Source organism: Fringilla coelebs, assembly GCF_963513975.1.
Source record: "Fringilla coelebs genome assembly, chromosome: 3".
Taxonomy (NCBI): Eukaryota; Metazoa; Chordata; class Aves; order Passeriformes; family Fringillidae; genus Fringilla; species Fringilla coelebs.
Genome location: NC_140030.1, coordinates 91,897,899 through 91,921,213, shown reverse-complemented (window position 1 = coordinate 91,921,213; position 23,315 = coordinate 91,897,899). Strand labels below are relative to the sequence as shown.

At 43.3% G+C, this 23,315-nt stretch overlaps 1 protein-coding gene across 1 annotated transcript in view; it reads left to right on the top strand.

Annotated features, from left to right (window-relative positions):
- The window catches only part of KCNH1 (potassium voltage-gated channel subfamily H member 1), a gene marked incomplete at both ends in the record, with an annotated part of 170,356 nt that extends 147,560 nt beyond the window's left edge, over nucleotides 1–22,796 (top strand). The window contains one exon of the mRNA XM_084202555.1: nucleotides 21,948–22,796. Coding sequence (XP_084058681.1) covers nucleotides 21,948–22,796 — 849 coding nt within the window. The remainder of the gene's footprint in view (nucleotides 1–21,947) is intronic.
- Between the last annotated feature and the right edge of the window lie 519 nt (nucleotides 22,797–23,315).

Genomic DNA, 23,315 nt, shown 5'->3' with positions numbered 1-23,315 from the left:
CAGCACTTGGCCTCCTGATTCCAGGAGGCCAAGAGCTGTGGAAGTGACTTCAACTAAAACTTTAAAGATATTTTGTAATATTTATATTTGTGGCCACAAAAATATTGTGAAACTTGTTTAGAGAAATTGGTAAGTGAAGTATGATGGTGCCAAGCTGTGAAGTGAGATAAGGGTGGAATAGCTGCCAAAACTACTTTTTTTTTTTTTTTTTCTATGTATAGATTTCTGTATAGTTTTGTTCTTACTGCTGAAAGCAGGGGTTTCAGTTTTGGAGAATCTGCCTTCATCTTTAGACAATTCCAGTAGCTCCAGTGAAGTTATGCTGATATTCCACTTCTGAAGGATGTGACTGGGTGCTTGGCCCCCTCCTAAGTTGGCCATTTCAAGGGCAGGAAAGGCCCATAGTGAAATTCAGCAAACCTGTTGTCCTGTCTGTGTCGTGGCAACCTCCTAGGCCTTGTACCACCTGTAACAGCACTGAGTCCTTCACACTTTTGTGCCCAGGGTGGCTCAATGCAAGTGGCCATGCAGGAGGGGAGCCTGTAGCTTCTGCCACAGCACTGTCACCAGAGGAGACCCTGCTCTGCTGACAGCAGGTTTACAAGCTCCTTTTCAGCATACTCATCCTTCCCACAGAATAAAAGAAGTGAAGCCAGGGCAAAATGATCTCTTCTAAAATTTTCATTGTAAAGAGTGATTGAACCAATGGAGAATAAGTTCTGTTTTGGAGAAAATAATTAATAATGTATGAGATGACTGATTTCAGTCTCGCAGGAAAACCAAAACAAAGCAATGGCGTGTAAGGGATTAAATTGACTTCTGAAAATGTAATTCTAATGCACCAAACAATCAAGTTGCCATCTTTATATGTTGAGGACTCAGTACCTCACTTCAGCCATTTTGTCAAACATTTAATTTCACTCTGGCTTAAAAAATTTGGCCACTGTTCCATGTCTACCTTGCAGTTTTCTTTCAGGAGCGTCGCAATCATGTTGTGATTCTTCACAGAGATGTTCCCACTATGTTTTTCTAAAACGACGAATAAGAGAATATGAATAGGAGTTTATAAAATGGGGACAGATTTTTTTAGTAGGGCCTGTAGCAACAGGACATGTGTTAATAGTTTTAAACTATAAGAAGATAGATTCAGACGAGGTATAAGGAAGAAATTTTTTGACAATGAGGGTGGTGAGGCAGAAGCACAAGCTTCCCAGAGAGATGGTAGATACCCCATCCTTGGAAAAATTCAAGGTCAGATTGGATAGGTCTCTAAGCATCCTGATGTAGTTGAAGATTTCCCTGCTCATTACAGGAGGCTCAGACTAGATGACTTTTAAAGGCCACTTCCAACCCAAACTATTATCTATGATTGTATGATTTTATGAATGCCACTGGTGGTGGAGCTAGTCTGGAGTCTGAGGAAACCTGTGATCTGTATGGCCAGTCTCAGAAATCTGGCCTTTCTGTACCATCTGAATGAGCTGAGTACAGTTTTTCTACATTATGTGGTTAACTGAAAGTTTTTTCCCCAAAAATTACCTGTCCAGGATATTCTTCCATTATCCTGTCATCAGCAGTAGAAGTAGTTATTTACTGGAGCTCAGTGGTGTCTCACTGCCTGTTTTGAATGAAATCCCCATTAGCCATCTCATTGAATGAAATCCCCATTAGATATCTCCATAGTGCAGAGTTACAGCAGGTACCTGTTGGAAAGCTGACAATTCCTTCTTTCCAGGGGGAGGTGGCATGACCCAGTATGGGCATGTCAGATTGTTCTTTGCTTGGTATCACTTGTATTAAAATAAAGTTTTTTTCAGTGTGGGAAAGCTTTCTTGCTCTCATCCCATGAAATCTTGCATACAATGTGAATATAGTGTAGCACTTAAATATGATATACACATTTCCATACACTTATGCTGTATAAGAACAATGTAGCATGAATCATCTTACTATGACTGCGGGGCTTTTGCAAAATACCCATTAATTCTGTCCAGTCACTCCCCACTGTATAGATTGAAAAAATTATAATCTTCTTCAAATTGCTTGCATCTGAATGCTTCTATGTTTCAGAGTTTCTTCAAGCTCTTTTAAATCAAAAGAAAGATGATCCTGTCCTGTTGCTGACTCATGCCTCTTATGTTTCTGTTCCATTGCACAGGGCTTTTAACATTCTTCAATGTAAATGTATCAAACTGGTAAAGCAGACATTGCAGAAGCCACATCTTCTTGAGTAATAGCTGTGCTCTGTCTCAGTTTTCCTTTGAGTTAAGGGAAATTTCTACTGGCCTAGCATGCAAAGGCTTTTGGGGAATGTTTTTTAAATTATTTTATTTTCGAGGGCTGGTTCTCATTACGAAAAAAAAAAAAAAAAGTCAATGCCCTTACAGTTTTATTTCTTTTGGATGTTTTCAAGATTTCTTGAAAATAAAATTCTTATTCTCAGGAAATCTCTTGCTTCCAACTGCTGTTTCTCTTTCATATCTGGCTCTTCCTAAAGAGCTGCCTAGAAAAAAGACAAACATCTATCTTACAAGAAGGCAGATTACAGCACAGTTCGATGGTTTCTCCCTAAATTCTTACATATATATATATATATAAATAAAATGGTGTATGGATTGGGGTATCTGTCTGAGGATTGCATTGCAGTATGCTCTAATCATTTCCCCAATCCTGCTTTTCTGGCATTCCTGAGAGGTGCACTGACACTAGCTGATGACATTTCCATCCTTTTCTGACTATTTGAAAATGTGCAACTTTCCATGCTTTTAACAAAGCCATCCTTCAGGCTCAACAAAATCCATACAGCTGTTCACACACTGTCTCAAACCTTTTTTTTTTTTTTTGTATAGAAATTATAACCTGTTTTGATCTGTATTGATTTAAGTTAAAGGATGAACTGAACTGCATGTATTGATATTACAGAAACAATCTGGCTTAATTATAAAGCATGAGTACGTACTGGGAGCAGACATGCAATCCTTCTTCTGTGGGTAAATGGGTAGTAAAATGTCACAGGGCACTGCAAAGGGGAATTCATTAATCTTTGGAAAGGATGAAGCTCCTGCAACCCCCAAAGTCCATGGGGAAGTGGCTCTGTTGGCTGGGCAGGGTTTGGATGCTGCTGGCTGACAGACAGGTCATGCAAAGCCCTGTGAAAAATAGCTCCTGGTGAACTCAGCGCTGCTCATCTACACAGGAGCCCTGGGCTGGAGGGCAGGGCTTTCATAAGAAGCATCAGCAGACAGGAGGGTTGGCAGAGGCAACCAGAATTTGAGGTTTCTTGGTGCTGCAGGTCTGCCTGAGCCTTCCCCCAGGGCAGTTCCTGAGCCTGCCTCCATGTGTGTGTGAGGGAGGGATGCCTGGGGTGGGGGGGGGGTTCAGAGGCTGAGAAGCTGCTTAAGGTCAGTGATGAGCACTGAGGTTGAGGGTGTTCAGCTCCATTGAGAATTTAGCTGTTTAAGCTTTTAAATCAAACTGGTTAAACGAACTTTTCTATTAAGATGGTAGCAGTTTGATGCTTTACTACCATATCTTTCTTTTTGCCTGGAAGCAGCCCATCACAATGAACTAAAAGTAGGGACCTCTAATTCCTGTTGTGTTGCACAAGTCAAAGTAATTTATTTACTGCACTGGTAATTCAGTGCACTATCTGTAACTGTTCTGCAAGCATATATGACTCCTTTGAACATGTATTCTTACAATGAACATCCTGTATTGCTGGGAAAACAAGGATTGCTTTTCATTCTACTGCAGGCATCTAGTTTAAAGGCTAGGCTGATTATTCACTCTCTTTATTCTCCAGTCAGGCAGCAAAAGCAGTGTTTTCCTGCCTCAGAAGCTGTTACAAAGTTGAATCTTCTTAAGACTCCCAGGCAAAAGGTGTTTGACTAAAGCTTATTCCACAGCCTAGATCGATGGTAAAAAAAAACCAAACCCAACCCACCAAAAAAACCTGCAAAACAGGTGAAATTCACTGCTGTTGCTGTTGCTGTTGCCACAACCTAGATTGGTAATTAAAAAAAAAAACAAAAACAAACCCAAACCCATAACAAAACCTGCAAAAAAGGTGAAATTCACTGCTGTTGCTTATAAATTTTAGATCAAATCCTAAGGTATGGATTTTACTGGGATTTTTACTGATTCTTATGTGCAGGAAGATTGCTTTTTTGACAGTGCTTAGTTTTCCAGTTGGAATGAAGGGCTTCACATACACCTTCTGTCTTCCTCCTCACGGTCATTACATCAGTGGTAACTTTTGAATGCTCTTTTCTTGGAGTATTCTGTGAGGAGGACAATGACTGCTGGAGCTCCTGGAGCATATCCAAACATCTTTAGTGACCTAGACACAATAGCTGGACTTCAATCTAGATCTAATCTTAAAAAAGGATCTTTTTCGATAGGGAGAGAAGACCTAAAAGGTTAAGAGATATGCTGTAATTGTCCTGTGGAAGGGTTTAAGTATGGTGATTCATCTCAGTATGAAAACTCCTGCAAAAATTGGACATTTACTCTAGTTGAATTATTTGTTGCTTTTAGGATGTTTTCCTTCTGACAAGTATTTTTTGTTGATTCTGGAACCATTTTTTATAAATGACAGAGTGAAGGAGACATTTTGACTGTCAGATATTTACAGAATTGATAGAAAGTGACCAGGAAATAAAATGGTATGGGTGGTTCCTCATCTGCAGCCAGGTTTTGATTTTCTGAACCTTTTGTTTGTGATATCTATTTCCGGGGTGTCGTGAAGCAGAATTTGTTATCGGTTAAACACTTTGAACTTTGTCTCTATTCTACTTGCTTGGTTTTGTAATACTAATACAAACTGGAGAAGTTTTCAACTAAGTCATGATGCGTTAAAGCTGCGTCCACCAGTGTGTTGGAAGGCACAGTGACATCTGCTTGTTGCCTAAAACTGCCAGTGCTAGGAGGGTGCCATCAGCTATAGTTACACTCAAAATGTATGGCTCAATCTGGCGGCAAAGTGTGGGAAGAGGGAATACATGCAGCACAGTGCAGACCCTATCTCAGCTTGGAGAACATAAAGGAGAAAGTAGAACTGCCACCCCTCACCTGTTCAGGCATTTGGGTTTCTTTTTATAACCATCAGAGTTTAAAACACCTCCTTGGAGCAATCACCTCATCAGAGGTGATAAATTTTCCCATTGCATCCTGCTCTGCCTGGGGGTGCTTGACCTGCCCAGCAGTAAGCACAGCTCTGTGCTGCCTCCTGACCCTCATGTCTTTGGTCAAGGCAAATCAACAAAAACCAAAAATAGATGAGATGCTGCCATCAGCTGCAGGGAGTCTGAAGTATCCCAGTCCTTGTTCCCTTACATGCAAAACACATCTCAATGCAGTGTATGATGCATTTGCAAATTTGTTGCCTGATTTGTTCCTGCAGTCAAAGTTAGAACACAGGCCAGTCAGTATTCCACTTGGGTGTTTGGTCTGTGAATTGTGGCTGTTTGGAGGCATTTTGGTTAGCCAGAAGCCTTCTGAGTTTGCCTCCTGTGTGTGTGGCTCTCTACAAACCCAGCGAGGCGTAGCTGGATTGCCCTGCCAGTGCCTCAGTCTGTAGACACTGTGCAGCACTTAGGTCCTGCAGGACCTCTGCAGTGCCTGGTATCAGTAAGTGCCTGGTATCATAAAAATCTTCTGATCACTTAGTCCAAGCCTGCAAGAGGTAGAACAACCTTTGTGCAGTGTATTAATGTGAGACTTGGGAGATACCAGTCTACGTCTCTGATCTGCAAAAAAATGTCCCTGGCGGTCCTTAAGAAATAATTTATTTTCTTCTGTCTTTTGCTCCCTTTCCATAAAATAGATATGGCATCATCATGCCAGACTACAGCTTGGAGAATTAATGGTCTGTGTGTAGAGAAAGGATAATGTGGTCTGTTTGGAGTTTGATTTCAGCTCTTTGGCAGGTGTCCCCATTGCCATCAAAATGTTTTCATGCAGTTCAGGAGGCTTCTTTGTCTCTCCTGAGCTACCCTTGCCATCATACTGAACAGCCTTGTCTCATACTCCCACTTCACTGGGGTTGAGTAGAGATTCACATTTGAGATGTGGTGATTGGTGAGTGAATTGCTGCAGGAAGCTGGCAGCAGAGCCCCTGCACTGCTTCCTCGCCCTGCCTCCTGTTTGTTCGGGGCTGTGAGCCCAGCCCAGTCCCGCATGCGGCACTGACGGGGCAGTGCTCAGCTTCTGACCCTGTGAAAAATAGAACCAACTACAAAGCCAACAGCAACAACAGATTTTGGGGTGTCTCAGCACTGTTTTGCTGTTGTAGGGTTGTCCTTGAACAGGTTTGAATGTGAAGAAGCCTCTCTGAGAAGAAGAGCAGAATGTTGTATTGAAGTGTGTAAATGCCTTGGAAAATCTCGGGCAATCAAGAGTGACTCATGGCATTAGCACCAGTGCTGGAGATCATTTGGCAAGATGCAGTTTCAATAACCAATGCAGGCACAAGGACCAGGTGTTTTCAGAGCTGGATGTGATGCAGAAATGAGCCTAGATTCCCCCTGCCCCCAAGGTACAGGCTAAAAGTATTCTCCTCTTTATCGGAATCGTCTCATCTGCCTGATGACTGCTTCTTTGAAACTCTCATATGGTAGATGTATCCAGCAAATGGTGTGTTTAAGGAAATAGTCAAATGCAATATGACATGCCAAACATCCATTAAGACAGAAAAACAACTTCTTTCTGGGGAATCCTCTTCTCTTGAGTTGGGCAAAGATGAGGTTTGTGTGCTGATTAGTTACAACATGTCCTGTGAAGTAATTTGACTCAGCTAACAGGGAGTGATGGCAGCAGCATCCTGTGCTTCTGCTGAGTCCTTCTGGGTCGGCACATTAGAGCAGCAGCAGGCAGCCAGCTGTTCACAGGCAGCTCTGCACCCTTTAGCAGCAAACCTGGGCCTCTCACAGGGGAGAAGTTCTAGTAACAAAGTTTAAAGGATCTTCTTTTAATCACTCCTGCACCTGAGCAAGATTGGAAGGTTGGATGCAGATGCTATAAATGTATATTAAAAAAAAAAAAAGGCAAGAAAAATCAGAAGATGCTGTTGAGACTCTTATTTTTAGCAAACTGAGTTCCAGACAGTGTGCTAGGGGCAGCTGGGTTGCAGAACAGGTGATGATACATAGTCATGTTTAAGATAAATGCTAAAAGTTGCATGACTTACTGAAGCAACAGCTTTTAAATTTATGGTATTCTGAGGATGGTGATTTTGAAGAGCAGCAGTCTGAATTTTAGCTGGTTTAGTGCAAACTAATGTTCTAGAAATAATCCTCTTTATTAATAAACCACATTGCCTAAGAAGTCATGTATGAAACAGCAAATGCTAAGTAAAAGGAATATTAAAAACAAAACCTGTTTCACAATCCAGATCTCATAAACTCTCCTGTTAGAAAAATATCTAATAGCAGCTGGATTGGGTTTTTTCTAGCTGGGTAAGACAGATTACTTGAGGGGGGGAAGTGAATTTGCAACTAAAATTGAAAAGATTCCTGAGCACCACTTGTTCAAAGGGTGTTTTCATTTAGTCCAACATCCCAGCTGAACCCCACTTTATAGCTTGGGGCTGCTGGGGAAGTTATTGCCTCTGTGTGCACGGGAATGCCCGTTCAGCTGAGCTCATGTGGTGCCAAGGTCTGCACCTCTGCCTGCAGACCTCCCTCCACCCTGCTCACACACCCTGCAGACAGCTCCTGCTCCTCCCAGTGCCCATGCTCAACAGCATAGGATGTTTCTGGCAAATCTTCCCAAGGGCCCTCTTGGATTTGAGAGGTCAAATATATTTATTTTAATTATTTTATTTTTCAAAAATCTTTTTTTTTTTCCCCCAAACTCTTTTAAGAAGTCTCAGGCTTGGCACAGTGTTAGAGATAAATGGGCTGCAGGTGAAACTGGTGATCTTCAGCACTCCCTACGATCTGTGCATGAGCGAGGGGCCTTGTGTGTTCAACTTTGTGTGCTGGAAAAAGATTTTTGTGCCCTGTCTGCTCTGCTTCTGAGCTTTGGGGAGCAGAGAGAAAGAGAAGAGGGCTGTTGGCAAATGTTTTAATTCTTGACCTCCTTTGGTGCAAGACCTGGCTTTGAGAGGGCAAAGGCAGGCAGTGTATTTACTGTCCTCAGACACTTTTTGGAGGCAGTGAGAGCCCTTGAGCATGTTGCCTCCTCCTCTCCATGTTGCCCTGCAGTGAGGACACCACACTTACCCCACATGTTGATGTGTCACCCTCTGCTTGTGGGGCTGGTGGTCATGAGGGCTCTGCTGAGGATGGAGACAGGCACCCAGGCGAGGAGCTCAGTGGGGAGCTCATTACCGACCACTGAGCTGGAGGACAGCTTTTCCACATAATGAAAGCATGCAGCATGTCAAGAGATGCTCCAGCACTGGCATCCTGCCAGGAGGACTCTTGTCCTGAGAGCTGGCATCAGATCCAAGTTATAAGTGAGCAGGTTTTGGAGTTTAGGGAGATTAAATGATCTCTGCCAGCATTGCCATGCCCTCCTTGACAGCGTTTTCTAGAGCCTTCTGTCACTGAAGAACAAAAGCTGGATCCAGCAGTTGCCCGGTGGTTCCATCCACTTCAGCCAAACAGGCGTTTTGGGCTGGATGCCCCTACAGCACAATGAGAATAATGGAAATTACAGCTGATTTACTATGCAATGATGCTCCTGAGCCAAATGGTTTCCATCTGAATATGAAGCAGATTTGCCAGTGTGCTGGTGTAATGAGTGCACCATCTCTTTGCTCCTTCTGTGCCTTTGCAGTCAAATATTGCTAGAAAGTGCAACATTAGATAAAAATCATGAAGGGAAGGCTGGAAGCCACATCTTTCAAGTTTCTCCAGATTTTACTTGGTATATAATAGTAGCTCCAAGTGTTGGGAAATGGGTAAATTAAAAGCATGCACACTTTGTGCAGAGTAACCCAGGTGTGTGCATGTGCCATAGGCTTGCTTCAGCAGGGTCAATATGGAGTCCCCGTGCCAGGAGTTGTAGGACTTGTGCTGTTTCATCTTGAGATAAAATGTTTTTGTCCTGTTGACTTTTGATAAATCTGCTGGAAGTCTGAAAGCACTGCAGCTTCTTTTTATGAATCTGGTGCCAAAATCTCTGCAGCGAGGCCCCTGTGTGATCAGTAGCACAGAGCCAGATAAAGCCTGATGTAAATCTAGGCTGTGGGCAGTGTAGTGGTGATGAAGATGCATGTTGGGAGAGTTCAGGAGCATTTGAGAGGACAGCAGGGGTGGAGGATGAGATGCATCTTTGACAAGCCTCTGAGTCCTCTAAAATCTGTTAGTCCTTCCCAGCGCTGGGATAATCTGCAATGAGAATGACACAACAATGGCTCGGGTCCACCTGCTCGTGAGCTGTGATTGCACGGGGAAGTTAGGTGGCAAATTCAAGCTGGTGAAGGAGTTCCCATGAGAAATGGGGTTATTATGCAGTAAGGGAGATGGTCTTAAAAGCCGTTCATTTGATTAGGATTATGATTAGTCATTATGTAAAAAATTAAGAGCACTTTTCATTTCTGTGGGATGATGAAGCTGTTGCCAAAATCCAGCTTTCAGTTGCTGGTGCTGGTTATATAATGATGACTGCTCTGTGTTTCTGAGGATTGTAACCTCTTAGTTGAGAACAATGTCAGGAAGAGCTTCTTCAGCATGGTTTGCTGTTTGTGCAAACACTTTTATTTTCTCTGAGCTCTCTGTTAGATTGTCCAGCTGTGTCTTTGTCAGGTGTGCACACATAACAGATCGATCTAAGCATTGTTTACTCAGATTCAGGGGGATGCACTGGCCATATCTGCTGTTGTCTTTCCTTGCGTTTAGATCCATGACTAGCACTATTTTGGATAACACTGTCTTTTTTGGATCTCAAAATAGCATTTTCCATTAAATGGCTGTTTCCACTAAATTGAAATACTCTCTTTGTGGAGTCTGCTTACTTAACTGCTGAAGTGTCTGCCGCACTCTTCAGTTGCTAAGGAAATAGTTTCCTTCCCTTGATAAATATTTTTAATGTCTCAGCCTATGCCTCTGGTATAGGATCATACATCTTTTCACCAGGACAAATTTAAGTGAATTTTGGGACGAGTAATTCTTGCAGACTAGATGTCTTACCAAGGCATAAGAGAAAGCAGAAAGGAGAGATCTTGTGGAGACAGGAATAGAGGGATTTTTTGCCTTTGTTTACTTAATTCTGAGCAATTAAACAAAGTTATACACTGTAGTCAAGTACAATCATTGTCATAACAGAAAAGCTTTACAGCACCATTGAAATGTCTGCTCTTAGGTAAAGCTTTGCATTGAGAACTGTTCCCAACTGGATCTCATGTGCCTGAGGCCTTGGTTGTGTCCCCCAAGTTGTATGAGGGACATGGCAAACCTTTCCTTCCTCTCCTCAAGCACAACTTTGCAACGTGGTGGTGATGAAGTAGAAGGAGTCTGTGGCAACATGAAACTCACCTGACATCCAGCAGCTTCTCCAGCCTCTCCATGGCTGTAGTTATTCCTGTTTTCAGGAAAGTAAGAGTACAGCGTGCTGCTCACAGACTTTATTTCTGATCAGGATGATGGTGTTTTATATTCCTACACTTGGGACAAGAATCAGTTCATGTGAAAGATGAGACTAGAAAATGGGTAACAAAACATAATATGACAAGCTCCTTGAAAGATGCCTCTCTTCTTTTAAAAATAAGAAGATTATGCTATGTAAATATAAACCATAAATGCACATGGGGAACTAAAGAGCCTGTGATGCAGTGTGAGGAGGAGTTAAGCTGAGATTACAAAGCTTCACTGCACTCCTAGTCTGAGATATGGCGTTGGTGGTGGCTTCTCTTGGATACTAGTACAGCTCTGAAACTAGAATATCTCACATTTCAGTGATGCTCAGAGGTTAAGGCTTGATGTCCCAGTACTACCAGTGGAAGAGAAGCAGTTTGCTCAAGGGTGAGCTCTGTGTCACGTCTCTGTCTTATCTCAGAACAGGGGATCAAGGAGAAAACTGATTTTACAATGCTCCTAAGGAGGAAGCAAGGAGATGTCACCTGAAGTATTCAAGTTTAGCCCAGTGTGACGTTAGAACATGGAAGAGGTAGAGATGGCGAAGCACGATAGTTAAACAATCAATATTTTATTGATCTCTTAAAAGCGCGTAACCGCGTCAGTGTACACTCTGTGCTCTGCCTCGCTTCAGCTACTGAAGCTGAACTCTTCAAGCCTGCCTGCCTCTCCAGTGAAAATTAAATGTTTTGCATTGTCTCAGTGAAGTGGAAAAATAGGAGAAGAGGAGAAAGCTTAAATGAAAAGCTGTCTGTAAGATGAAATGAAACATTTTAGTTCGGGGAAATGAAGGGTTAGAGTTGCAGAGCAGAAGGAGGGCACTATTCAATAAAACTGGGATAGTTTTCAGGTTCAGGAAGTTAATTTTTCTCACTGATTTGAGAAGATGAAGAGAATGGTAAAACTGCTATCCTGGAGGAGTTCTGGGATTAGATATCATTGTCTCCCCAGCTGAGATTTTTCTGTTTTGATTCAGTGGTGGGGGCATTTGCTGAAGCAGGAGCCAGAATGTGGGGATCCCGCCCTCCCTCCTGGTGAGGACCTGTATCTCCACACTGCTGCACCAGTCCTGTCACCCACCTGAGAGAAGCTGGGGGACCTCAGTTCCAATTTACACTTTTAAAAGCAGAACTTCCTTCAGCCTGTCTTGTTGAAACACCAGCTCTGAATGTCTCTGTAGCATGGAAGGCAGGATGTCCTGTGGTGTGTGTTTCCAAAATGAAATGCAGGGGAGACTTGGAACAGCTTTCCCTGGGGTAAGCTCAGCCATCCTGGCCTGTGAATCACTTGCAGTGGGCAGGAATCTCATCACCTCGTCACTGGGCAAAGCTCTGGCAAGGGAGGGAAGGGGAGGGAGGGCTTCCCTCACGGCATCTCTGCGCACACTGGAGTTTGAACTGAGGCTTTGTCCCCATAATGTGGTGACAAGAACTGTGCTCCTTAAAGGCGTGTTCAAATCCTTTTGGCAGAGGGGAAAAGGGAATTTGCTTTCTGCTGTCTCTGAGTACTGTCAACTACTTTCCAATTACTCGTGGAAAAAAAGGTAGACAAAACCATGACCGTGGTGTCCAAGAGTCAGACGCAAGCACACGCTTTTTCTAAAAAAAGTCTTTTAACAAAACTGGTTGCAAATGCAGCCTGACTTTTGATTGAAAAGGCATTTGGGGATGAATGAACCACTGTGTGTAAGTGAATGAACCATGTCTGTATAAGAGGGAGAGGTGTGATACAAACAAAGGCTGGGTCAAAGCTGCCTTTTAGACTCTCACTTGATGGTCTCAGGGAGTCTGGAGGTTGTGGTTCCTACTGCTCCTGGTAAAATTTCAATATTCAAATCTAACTTTGTCATTCTTTGAATACAGATGATGGTAAATATTTTTAAAATGAGGATTTCAGTCTACTTGTGAAGAAACAATGCTCTCCTGCTGAATTATCCTGGTTTTCCTCTTCTAGAGCAGGTGTTTTCTTCAGGAGAAATTCATGAATGTTTAAGTTTAGCATGTCTAAAATCACTGGACAAGTTGTATTGAGGATCTCTTATCTGAAACTTGTAAGGGTGAACTCTCACCAGTTGTATCAGAAAGGGACGTCTTGCACAAGTAGCAGTTCAAACTGCTGATAAATACTTGTGTGGCTGACATGAAACGCTGCAATATGCGCTGGGCTTGTGATGTCTTCCCATGAAACAGGTCGTTTTACCTCATTGAATAGTGATGTTTTGCTCTGTGTGTGTATAAACTGAAAGCACAATAGAACCCTAAGGATTGGTGCCACATTAGTAATAAAAATAATGGCATTGGTCATATTGGAAGGATTGAGAAATGGCTGTAAAACTCTTGGAGGTGTGTGAATTAAATGTGCTGATAAGACAGATAGAAATCACCTACCTCTGCCAGTATTGGAATCTACGTTCAGCATGGGACATAAGTGTCTGCTTTCACAGAACTAAAATACCTGAAACAAAATCAAGAAATTCAGCTCTGAAGGACTCTCTGTGAAGTTACTTGGAGGGACCAGCCAGTCCTTGGGTATTTTAATTAGCAAACCTGTGGATTTAGTGGATGGGAGACAGCTATCAGTTTTGACAACTGATAAGGGAGACGGGCCGTCACTTACCATCACCAGCTGCAAATGGGCTGTGGGAAACTGGCAGAGATTGTTTCTAGGAACTGAGAGTTTAGAGGAGCTCTTGTAATGAAAAAGTCTGAAACACCTCACTACAGTCAATTCTTGTCTTCCCTTCAAGATTTTAAGCTCCTGGCTGTTAGGGCTGAAAGGGTTTGACAGCTGCTTTGGGAAATGATGAGCAATGCAGTTTTTCTGTTGCTGATTCTCATTCAGTTATAAGCAGTTTGTTTCCTTCTCATATAATGTTATCCATGCTTTTGAACAGGGAAAGGACAGACCAGTTGGGTGGCACTGGGTGCTTGACTGTGCATGACTGTGCAGCCATACTGGGCCACCTACTTGGGTAGAAGATTTATTCTCTTTCTGTGCAGGGCTGCAGTTTAGTTTGCTTTTCTTCAATATTATAGCTGAACTTTAGGTCTGTCAGCTCAGAGAGAGACACATAAAAGAGAGTTCATGTTATCTTAGGCAATTTATGCAGGCAACTTTCATCCGAGTGTAATTCTCAATTTATAATTTCAAGAGCCGCACAACCCTTGTGCATTGGGAGCACGGAGCGTTGTGTTTGTGTGGATTGGTTTGTGAGTGGGCATTGGAAGGTAGCTGAATGACTCGTAAGCTCTTGGTAAGCTCTGATTAATTTGAATACATTTGAAAAATGCATTTGATTCCTCTCTTGGAAAATAAAATACCTGTCAATCACTGCAAGCCTAATGACAGAAAGCAGATAAGTGAAAGCAGAAGGAAAAAAAAGGGAATGAAGACACTAGCTAAGAGGAAATTATCTTAATGGCAAGCTGGTATCCAAAATGTAATCACAGAAAGCAAACTACACAATTTAACTATTCCCTCAACACATCAGCTTTTCTCGGCTCTACAACCTCTGCATCCATTTCAGATCTCAAGTGAAATTGTATCTGAGTTAGAGATGGGAAAAAAAATCCCAAATCCTTGACTCTCACAAATTGCCTGGTTTCTTCCAGAAAACACTTAGTAAATGGCAGCAAGCCACAGGGAGCTAGGAGAAACAGACTCTGAGTCCTGAGAAGGCATGTTGTAGAGATTATATGACACTTTGTATAGCTGTAATCTAGGTGACAGAGAGGTAAGTTCTTGCTGTGCCTTGGGCTCTCCTTAAAGCAGTTTTTGAGGCCGTGTTGTCTGCCCAAGAATGCAGGTAGTATGTTGATCTGGAATAAAAGATGACACTACATGAATTGGTAGCATGTCTGATGTCTGCCCACAGCTAGAAAAACACCCCATGTGCTAAAAAAGAAGATTAAAAAAACCAAAACAATGCAAACCACCCCCCCCCCCAAAAAAAAATACATGAAAATAGTATTTTATAGGAGTTGCTGCTGGAAACTGCTGACAATTGGCTGTCAAAACCCGTAAACATTCTTTTTTCCCTCATTTACTAGAAACAAGAAGGTCCTACAGAGCATTTCATATTTTGATGGACATAGTAGCTCTCAGGGGGTATAACATTCCACCACTCAGATCTGGCATAATTTCCCTAAGCTCTTGTTTGCACATTAAGTATTTGCTTGTGACAGCTACTTTTCATCTCAGGATAATGAAGCTCCAGTAGATCTTTAGCAATATATGTATTTCAATGGCTTCTTTTTCCCTGTTTCTCTTGCATCTTTCTATATTAGTGAAGGAGGTTGCTAAATGAGCTGTAATGTGCTGTAATTGTGTCTATTCAAACCAGTGTGGTTTCTAGTTGTGCAGTTGTCTAAGTTTACTGTTGACAGTGTTTTGAAATCTGTTTTGGGGAAGAGACATCTCTTAATGCCTCAAAACCTGCTAGGGAGTCTGTTGCAGATCAGGCAGGGGTTTTTTATTATTTCCACTAATTGCTTTAGACATAATTCTCTCTTGTTCTCAGTAGTATTTTTGTAAAAGCTTTTCCCTTTTCACTCAACACTAGCACAGCCTGTAAACCTGAATTAGAATGAGGAGTTTGACATAGAGGAGTGGAGCCTTGAGTTGTGCAGAACTTCTAAATAAGTAATAGTGACATGATTAAACACTAATATCTGAGTTGATATTTCTAGAATTTGTAATCAGGCTACAAAGCAGGTTGTCACAGAGAAGAATTTCTGATAGTGCTCATGATGTTGATCTGTAGAGACTGAAACCCTTGTTTCCTCTGTTCATCTGGGTTGCCTGGATGCTCATGAAATGATGAAGTTGTGTCTCTTCCGAGCACTTGTTTATTAATGAAGTGCACAGAAGTCTGGTTTTTGAAAAGTAACTGGGTACTGCTCTGTCTGAAGGGCAGGGTGATGACACCCTACATCACAAGGGGCTGTGCCCATCCACATGTTGGCTCTTGGGCTTTGTGTCTCCCAGGGATCCCTGAGGTTTGCTGACACCAGCACCCCTGGTACCAGCACTCCTGTACAGCCCCACTGCCAGGACCTTCTGAATCTTAGTTTGCTTTGAATTTTCAGATAATTAATCAAAACTAGAAATATTTGAGAGTGCCCAGAAGGGATGTGGCCTTAGCTGGAGAGAAACTTGTTCCTCTTCAGAAGCAGAAATTAAATTCTGCTGTTATAGGCAGTAAAGCTAGAGAGAACTTAGTGACATCTGCGACATTTTTGCACATTCTCTTGATCCTGTGTTTAATGAGAAGGTAGGACCAGTGATTCCCTCCTTTCTGACAAGCCATCCCATAAAATTGCAAAAGACACAGGCTCCTTTTGCCCTGACACCTGCTAATACACTGCTATAGGGATTCCTCATCATCACACTCTACGTTGATCACGTGCAGCTTTGGTTTCTTTAACATCAGTGTCAAAAGAGTTTTTATTGTTGAGCCTTCTGTCTCTTTCCATTTTTCCTCCCCTTTTGCTTCTTAAAAAAAGCTAAATAAAAAAGGAAGAAAGATTGGATCCAATTTTCGTCGGACTAACATCAGCCTGAAGATATTTTCATCAGTTCTTGGCAGATCCTAGATGGACTGTGTAATAATGAATGCCTTTTCATGATTGTTTTCCTCACGCTTAAGTTCATTTTCTGTGAGCACTGTATGAAGTAATTTTAAGCTTTTAATTGTTTATGATATTTGGCACTTCCAGACTCTGGGAATGTTTCTGTATCTTTGAAAGAGAATTATTAAGCACCAGAGAAAAATGCCGTGCTACTTGCTGTTATGCTGAGGAAGACCTGCCAAATCTTGCAGTATTTGTGCATGCTATAGAGGTGGAAAGAAGGGAAGCTGGGATAGCTAATAATAACAGCAGCTTTGTGGCTAGAAGCCTCATAATTGTAACTCCATGATGACAGTCTGATTCAAAACATGATGAAATCCGTACTTCTATCTATTCTAAATCCTACTTCTGTCTATTCCTGTGGGCCTTGGATCAGTCCTTACAAATCAGAGTTGAAAAAACCTCAGATGTTTTTGCACAAGACGAAAAGATCCTTTCGTTGCAGGTGCAGGCAGGTCTCTTTCAGCATTTGCAGGGTAAGGTTTGCAATACATTCACAATATGTCTAAATGGAGCATCCCCTGATCTTTAAGTCTGTCTCATGCAGTGTTGGCTCACAAGTCCAAAATCTGGTGGCTGATACATCATTCCTGCCTTGCCCTTCTGTTGATTACTTTTCTGGCAGTGTGAGGAGAGGCAAAGAACATGACTTGCCATGACTTGGCAGGCAGCATTGTTCTGGTGGGGTTTGTGAACAACCAACAGTGGGGCTGTTCATGACAAGAACTACTGACAGTGGACAACATCATAGAGCACCTCTCCCATGAGGAAATGCTGAGAGAAGTGGGATTGTTCAGCCTGGAGAAGAGAAGATTTGGTGTAACCTAATTGTAGCCTGCCAGTACCTGAAGGGAGCCTACAAGAATGATGGAGAATGACTTCTTACAAGAGCCTGCAGTGACAGGACAAGGGGAATGGATTCAAACTGAAAGAAAGTCAGTTTAGACTGGATAATTAGAATTCTTCTTGCCAGATTAGCTGTGGATGCCCATCCCTGGAAGCATTCAAGGCCAGGTTGCCTGGAGCTCTGAGCAACCTGGTCTGGTGAAAGCTGTCTCTGCCTATGGCAGAGAGGTTGGAACTAGACAATCTTTAAGGTCCCTTCCAACCCAAACCATTCTATGATTCTATGATTCTGTTATTCTATGAAACTTAGCCTTGAATCAAAAATTGAAGCAATCTTTCTTCTAGATGTCATGATGGATTCTTTATTGCCATCAAACTGGGTGTTTTTCTAAAAGATGCAATCTAGTGGTACCAAGATTCCTCCCAGGGAGTGCCCCTTCAGAGCAATCCTATGGCCTGCCTTAATCTTGGGGGTGGCATTGCCATCTGTTCTCCTGGTCTTATCATAAAGAAATTATGAAAGTTGTCATATTCACAAATAATGTCCACCTCTGATGCTTTGGTTTCAGTGCTGGGTACTCCGCATTTGACAACTGAGTATTTAATTATGTCTACCTCATTTTTTTAATGCTTTGACCTTAATCTGTAAAAACATTTATTCTAGAAATACAACTTGAAAATTCTATGATGATTCAAAAGAGATAGAGTTTTTACCCAAAGCCACTTAAGACTTCACAACTAGGTAATACTGAGGAAAGGTCAAAGTGCTTGGTGTAACCACATCTTTCTTTCTTGGATAGGACTCCTGCACAGGCAGGGTTATGGCCACAGAGAGCATTCTGTCATAGGTCTGTAGGGACATAGGGGAACAGGAGTGCACCAGGACATGTCACTGCCTTTCTCCACTTGTCTCTGAGGGAATTTTCCAAAAAATGAAATTGTTATTGAGTCATCATGATTGCATGCCTTGCTTAAATGTTCATAGAATTGCAAGAATCTGTGCCTAACAGGGCTATTTTTCAAGGTTTTGGCAAATCTGGGCTGATACCTCCACGATATTCCAACTTCTTGCAGCTTGGGCAGCTTCCCTGGGGAGGTACAAGATTCAGCACCTTTTTAATAAAAGCAGAATTATGAAATGAGATTTGAGATTGGAGATGTGAAATATGCAGCTGGTGTTTAAATTTCATGTTATTTCATCTCAGTTCAGGTTCTTTGTCCATCTTTTGGTTTTGGCATACTGTTAAAATGCTCCCACTAGATTTTTTCTGTGGGACCTGTGTGCTTAGGTCTTGAAGAGTGCAGTGGTCTGGAGAGCTGCATAACTTGTGAAGTTCCCTGTGTTTGAGCAGTGTATGATACAGGGACTAGGAGATTTTGAGGGCATATAGCGCTGTCCTTTCCCAGACAGATGTGAATGCTTGGAGAAAGAGATAAAGAGGGACTGTTCTGAAAGCTAGCTTGGGATCTTTGCCACAATATTTTGGGTTTTAACTTTGATTAAGGTCCATATTTGTAGCCCTATCAAATTCCATATGAAAATTTCTGTGTAGGTCCAGACTTCTCTTCCTTACAACAAATGAAATCTATTTGCTTTTCCTTTGTACTCTTACTGCTTGTGGGAGCAGGTGTACATCCATTGGCATACCAACCAGATTTTCTGAATAACTTGGCTGCTGCTGAAGATAAAGCACTTGAAAACGGTATTTTCCTTAGTATTTGTAAAAGAGTCCATTTGAAAGTTATGTGTATTTTTATTTATAAGGAGCATTTAATCTTAAAAAAAGGCAGAAAAAATCTAAAATTGAGTTATGAATGCATTATCAATTACTGCTGAGTTTTGCATAGCTATAATATTTTTGCTTACAACATAAATATGGAGCTGTCTGGAGAAAATATGGCATTGGGGAACTTACTGAAAGGGAGACAAGTGACAGCTTTGTCTGAGCTTCCCAAAGAGAAGCTGCTTTCTGACAGCTGTTTCTCCAGTGTCTCAGGAGTCAGTTAAAAGGAGTCAACCCAAGAGTTGGAGGGATGTCCCCTGACAAATGTGTGTATGTTTGACTTGCACCACATGAGCACAGCTTGCCACATAAATGCTACCTGTAGAAGATGTCAGGCAGGGTGGGACACCCAAGGGCTGCATTTCTGCATTCATGCAGTGGCTACTGCCCTGGTGCACTTCCCTTGGAGCTGTGGAGAATGGAAATCAGGGGTCTCCTTAGTGTGGTAGCAGTACCCATGGCAAAGGCAAGGTTTATACATCTCCTTCTGCGCACATTCCTGCTGCTGCTGCAGTGGGATCTCCCAAAGGCAGAGCAGGGAAGGTGTGTTTGGGTCTCTCAGGCTGGCCACCACACGGTGGGAAGGCTGATGGCAGCTCCTCCATGGCCAGGTGTGCCTGGCATCCACCAGGGGGGCTCACCTAGGCAGTGCCATGGAGAGCAGCGGGGCTGTGGGTGGATAAGTGTTGCCAACAGCTTGTCCATCAGTGCTCACCTCTCTGCATTTGCTGGTAGATTTATTGTGTCCTCCACCACAGAGATCATGCTAGTAACTGCTTGAGGTGCAGTGGCTAGGGCTAATATGGATTGGGCCAGGCTGTTAATATGGGACTGATTGCTTGAGACTTGGTCATTGCTGTCTCTCCTGCATGATGCTGTAGCAGAGATAGCTTCTGTCACATAACTTACCCATTTATGTTGCAAAAACCAGGCATTAAATAGCAAGGGATGCTCAAGTGCTTTCCAGACAAGTGCTGACTGGGCTGTGTGGAGCAGGGGCTGGCCCAGACACTGACTCTGCAAAGCATCCTGGCCTCTGGGTCTGAAAAGCCTTCCCTGATGATCCCTGTGAGGGTGACCACTGCACCAGCCAGTCATACATCCCTTCTGAGCATTTAAGGCAAGTCCTCATCCATAGGTCAGACCAAGACAACATGCTCATGTACAAAGTGAGCCCTGTTAGCTCCATCTGGCACAGATGTGGATATCCACACCTAACATACAAACCCCAGGAGAGGGAAGGCTTGGGGACGCAGAATTTTGCAGGGACAAATTGACCTGGCATGGTCAGGTAGCTGCCTTGGTGTGCTGGGGCTTTGTGCCCCCAGAGCCAGCCTCAGGATGCTGCTGGAGGGACCCCCTGGGACCGGGCCTGGCATCACTTGGCATGGGCAGAGCAAGAGGGGCAGGTGCCCTAACACTGGGCTGGCCCTCATCCCTCAGGTAAAGTGGGAAACTGCCAGTGTGTGGGAACCATTAGCCTGCAGGACTGCATTGAATTCCCTTCCCACTGAGTGCTAGTCTTTCACTTCTAAGGATTACCCTGCTTTGTCCACTTTCTACTGAGCTCATTGCAGAGTGAGTTTCCTGGAGGGAAGAAAAAAAAGACTGGCAAGTACCCTGTTTTCTTATTCTTATCTCATATTTAGTTTCCTAATTACAGCTTGGAAATAAAATATCCTTCCTGCTAATTTTATTCTTTTGTATTTAGGAAATGCTGCCAAGTCTGACAACTTCTTCCTTCCAAAGATGCACTGTTAAGATGTTTTTTTCCCTGCTCCACAATGACAAAACTGTCAAGAAGCATTGGAGTCTGGAGAAACATTTATTTTGTGTGCGCCAGTGAAGAAGTGCTTATTAACTTTAGTTTAATTTAAATTTGTCTGCAACAGAGGGATGGGTTTATTTACACATTTCCTAATAATGATTTGAATCTCAAAGTTATTTCTGCGTTGAAGTGTAAGGTCTTTAAGTGGATTAAGTGGATTTTCCCCAAAGCAGCTAAAGGGATTAGGTATCAGTGTTCAGTAGGAGCTGTGGGCTGCATCTTTTACCCTCTGTATTGCAAACGTCAGCTTTGGGGACCTCTCATTTTCAAACCAGGCTACTTACTGGTTCTTCATTAGTGCCAGAGTGGAGTTTTTGGGTTGGCCTGGAAAATACCAATACTAATGTAAAATGCACAGAGTTTTTGAAGGTAATGTCACATCACATGCAAGGAAGAAACCTTGTCTGGCTGCAGGTTGGGACGCTGTGAGGCTTTTTTCAGTACTGTGGGATCCTTGGGCTGCTCCTGTAGAGATCTATTAGCCTTAGAGGCTCAGGAAGATATAATTAGGAGCGGAGATGGAAAATTAATGCTTCTTTGTGCAAAAAATGTTCTCTTTTGCATAGAAATAAAGGGATAAATTAAGACATGAAGCTCTACAAGCTTCTGAGGTAATCAAGCCATGAGCAGCTACCCCATGTCTTGCCAAGGCCATCTCCCATTGTCCATGTGCCCCTGGCTTTGGGACTGATTCAAGCTTTGCATCCTTAAACTGCATGTTGCTTCTAAAAGAATGTGTGGCAGGAAAGGAGGGCAAGAAGCACTTTGCAAACTGCTGTTGAAGAGTCCAGAGTAGTCTCTGCTGTACTGGCACCACGAGTGGCCAAGCTGCACTAAAATAGTGTCAGATCATTTGCAGTGAGTGAGCTCTGAGATGAGACTGATGGGCATGGCTCTGTAACATTAGAAACTTGGTACTAAACCATATAGTCAGGAAAGCAAATACAAGAAGTCACTTTCTCACACAAAATAGAACCAGTATCTTCCCGGGATCATTATATTTACAAGGGCACTCTTGCTCTGACCTGTCAGAGCTGGAGAAGTATTTTTCTTCTGTTTTTTTTTCTTTCTGGTGTTATAAGACAGATGGTGTCTGCTCTTAAATAATGAAATAAACCACGTTCCACACAACGTAAGACATTTGAAAATGTTGCTAATAGTGCGCAGAGGTTGTGCACTTCCCAGTTAAAACAGATTCTTTCCAATAATTCTTTCTCCGACTTTTCCCCCTTAACAAGCGTGCAGTTAATCACAGAGTGAAATCTCTTTCCCCCTGTAGATTGTGTTCCGGAAGATCAGCGACGTCAAGCGGGAAGAAGAGGAGAGGATGAAGAGGAAGAACGAAGCGCCGCTGATCTTGCCCCCGGACCACCCGGTGCGGCGGCTGTTCCAGAGGTTCAGGCAGCAGAAGGAAGCGCGGCTGGCGGCGGAGAGGGGCCGCGATCCAGAGGAGCTGGACGTGGAAAAGGGCAATGCCGTCGGGGAGCAATCCTCCGCTCGCGCGGTGGTCAAGGCCAGCGTGGTGACGGTCCGGGAGAGCCCGGCGACGCCCGTGTCCTACCAGCCCGCCTCCAGCGCCGGGGCCTCGGACCAGGCCAAGCTGCAGGCGCCGCCGCCGGAGCACGCGGCCTGCAAGGCCTCGGGGGAGCACCCGCGCCGCAAAGGCTGGGCCAAGTTCAAGGAAGCCTGCGGGAAGGGCGAAGACTGGAACAAGGTCTCTAAAGCGGAGTCCATGGAGACTTTACCCGAGAGAACTAAAGCTTCGGGAGAAGCCACCCTGAAGAAGACAGACTCTTGTGACAGTGGCATTACAAAAAGCGACTTGCGCTTGGACAACGCCGGGGAGACGAGAAGCCCGCAGGACCACAGCCCGGTGCTCACCGAGGTCAAGCACTCCTTTTACCCCATCCCAGAACAGACTCTTCAGGCCACCATGCTAGAAGTGAAACATGAGTTGAAAGAGGACATCAAGGCTTTAAACACAAAAATGACCAATATAGAAAACCAGCTTGCTGAGATACTTAGGATATTGACCTCAAGAAGAAGCTCCCAGTCACCCCAGGAGTTGTTTGAAATATCAAGGCCCCAGTCTCCAGAATCAGAAAAAGATGTGTTTGGAGCTAGCTGAGGTGTTTCTTTTTAAAAACAAACAAACCAACAAACAAAGAAACAGCCCCCTAACAATTTACATTTAATTTTTCTTCAAAACAAGTGAGGGATCCGTTCGCTAAGCATGTTCCCTCTGTCTAAAAAAGTATGGTAACAGGAATTGCAACCTCATGTCAAGATGGCAGCTGACTTTGAAGCCTTTTTGACAGCAAGGGTACAGTTTCTAAAGTTTTTCTTTCCTCCCTTTGTCCTCGTTCCCCCCCCCCCCGTCCCCTTCTCTCCCTTGGGATGTCGGAATAAGAATTCTGACAGCAGCAGCCATCCCCGTGAGCCCCAGGTGATCTCTGAGGTTTTTGGAGCATGCCTTATGTCCTTAGCTCGGCTTATGCCTCTATGAATAAGCACTTGCCAGGGTGCTTATCTTTTCAGTGTTTGGTGGGTTGTTTGTTTTTTTGTTTTGTTGCTGCTGTCACTGTCTCAGTCACCTCTACAGCACGCTGGATGTCACAGTATATTTTCATAAAGCTGTAATAATGCA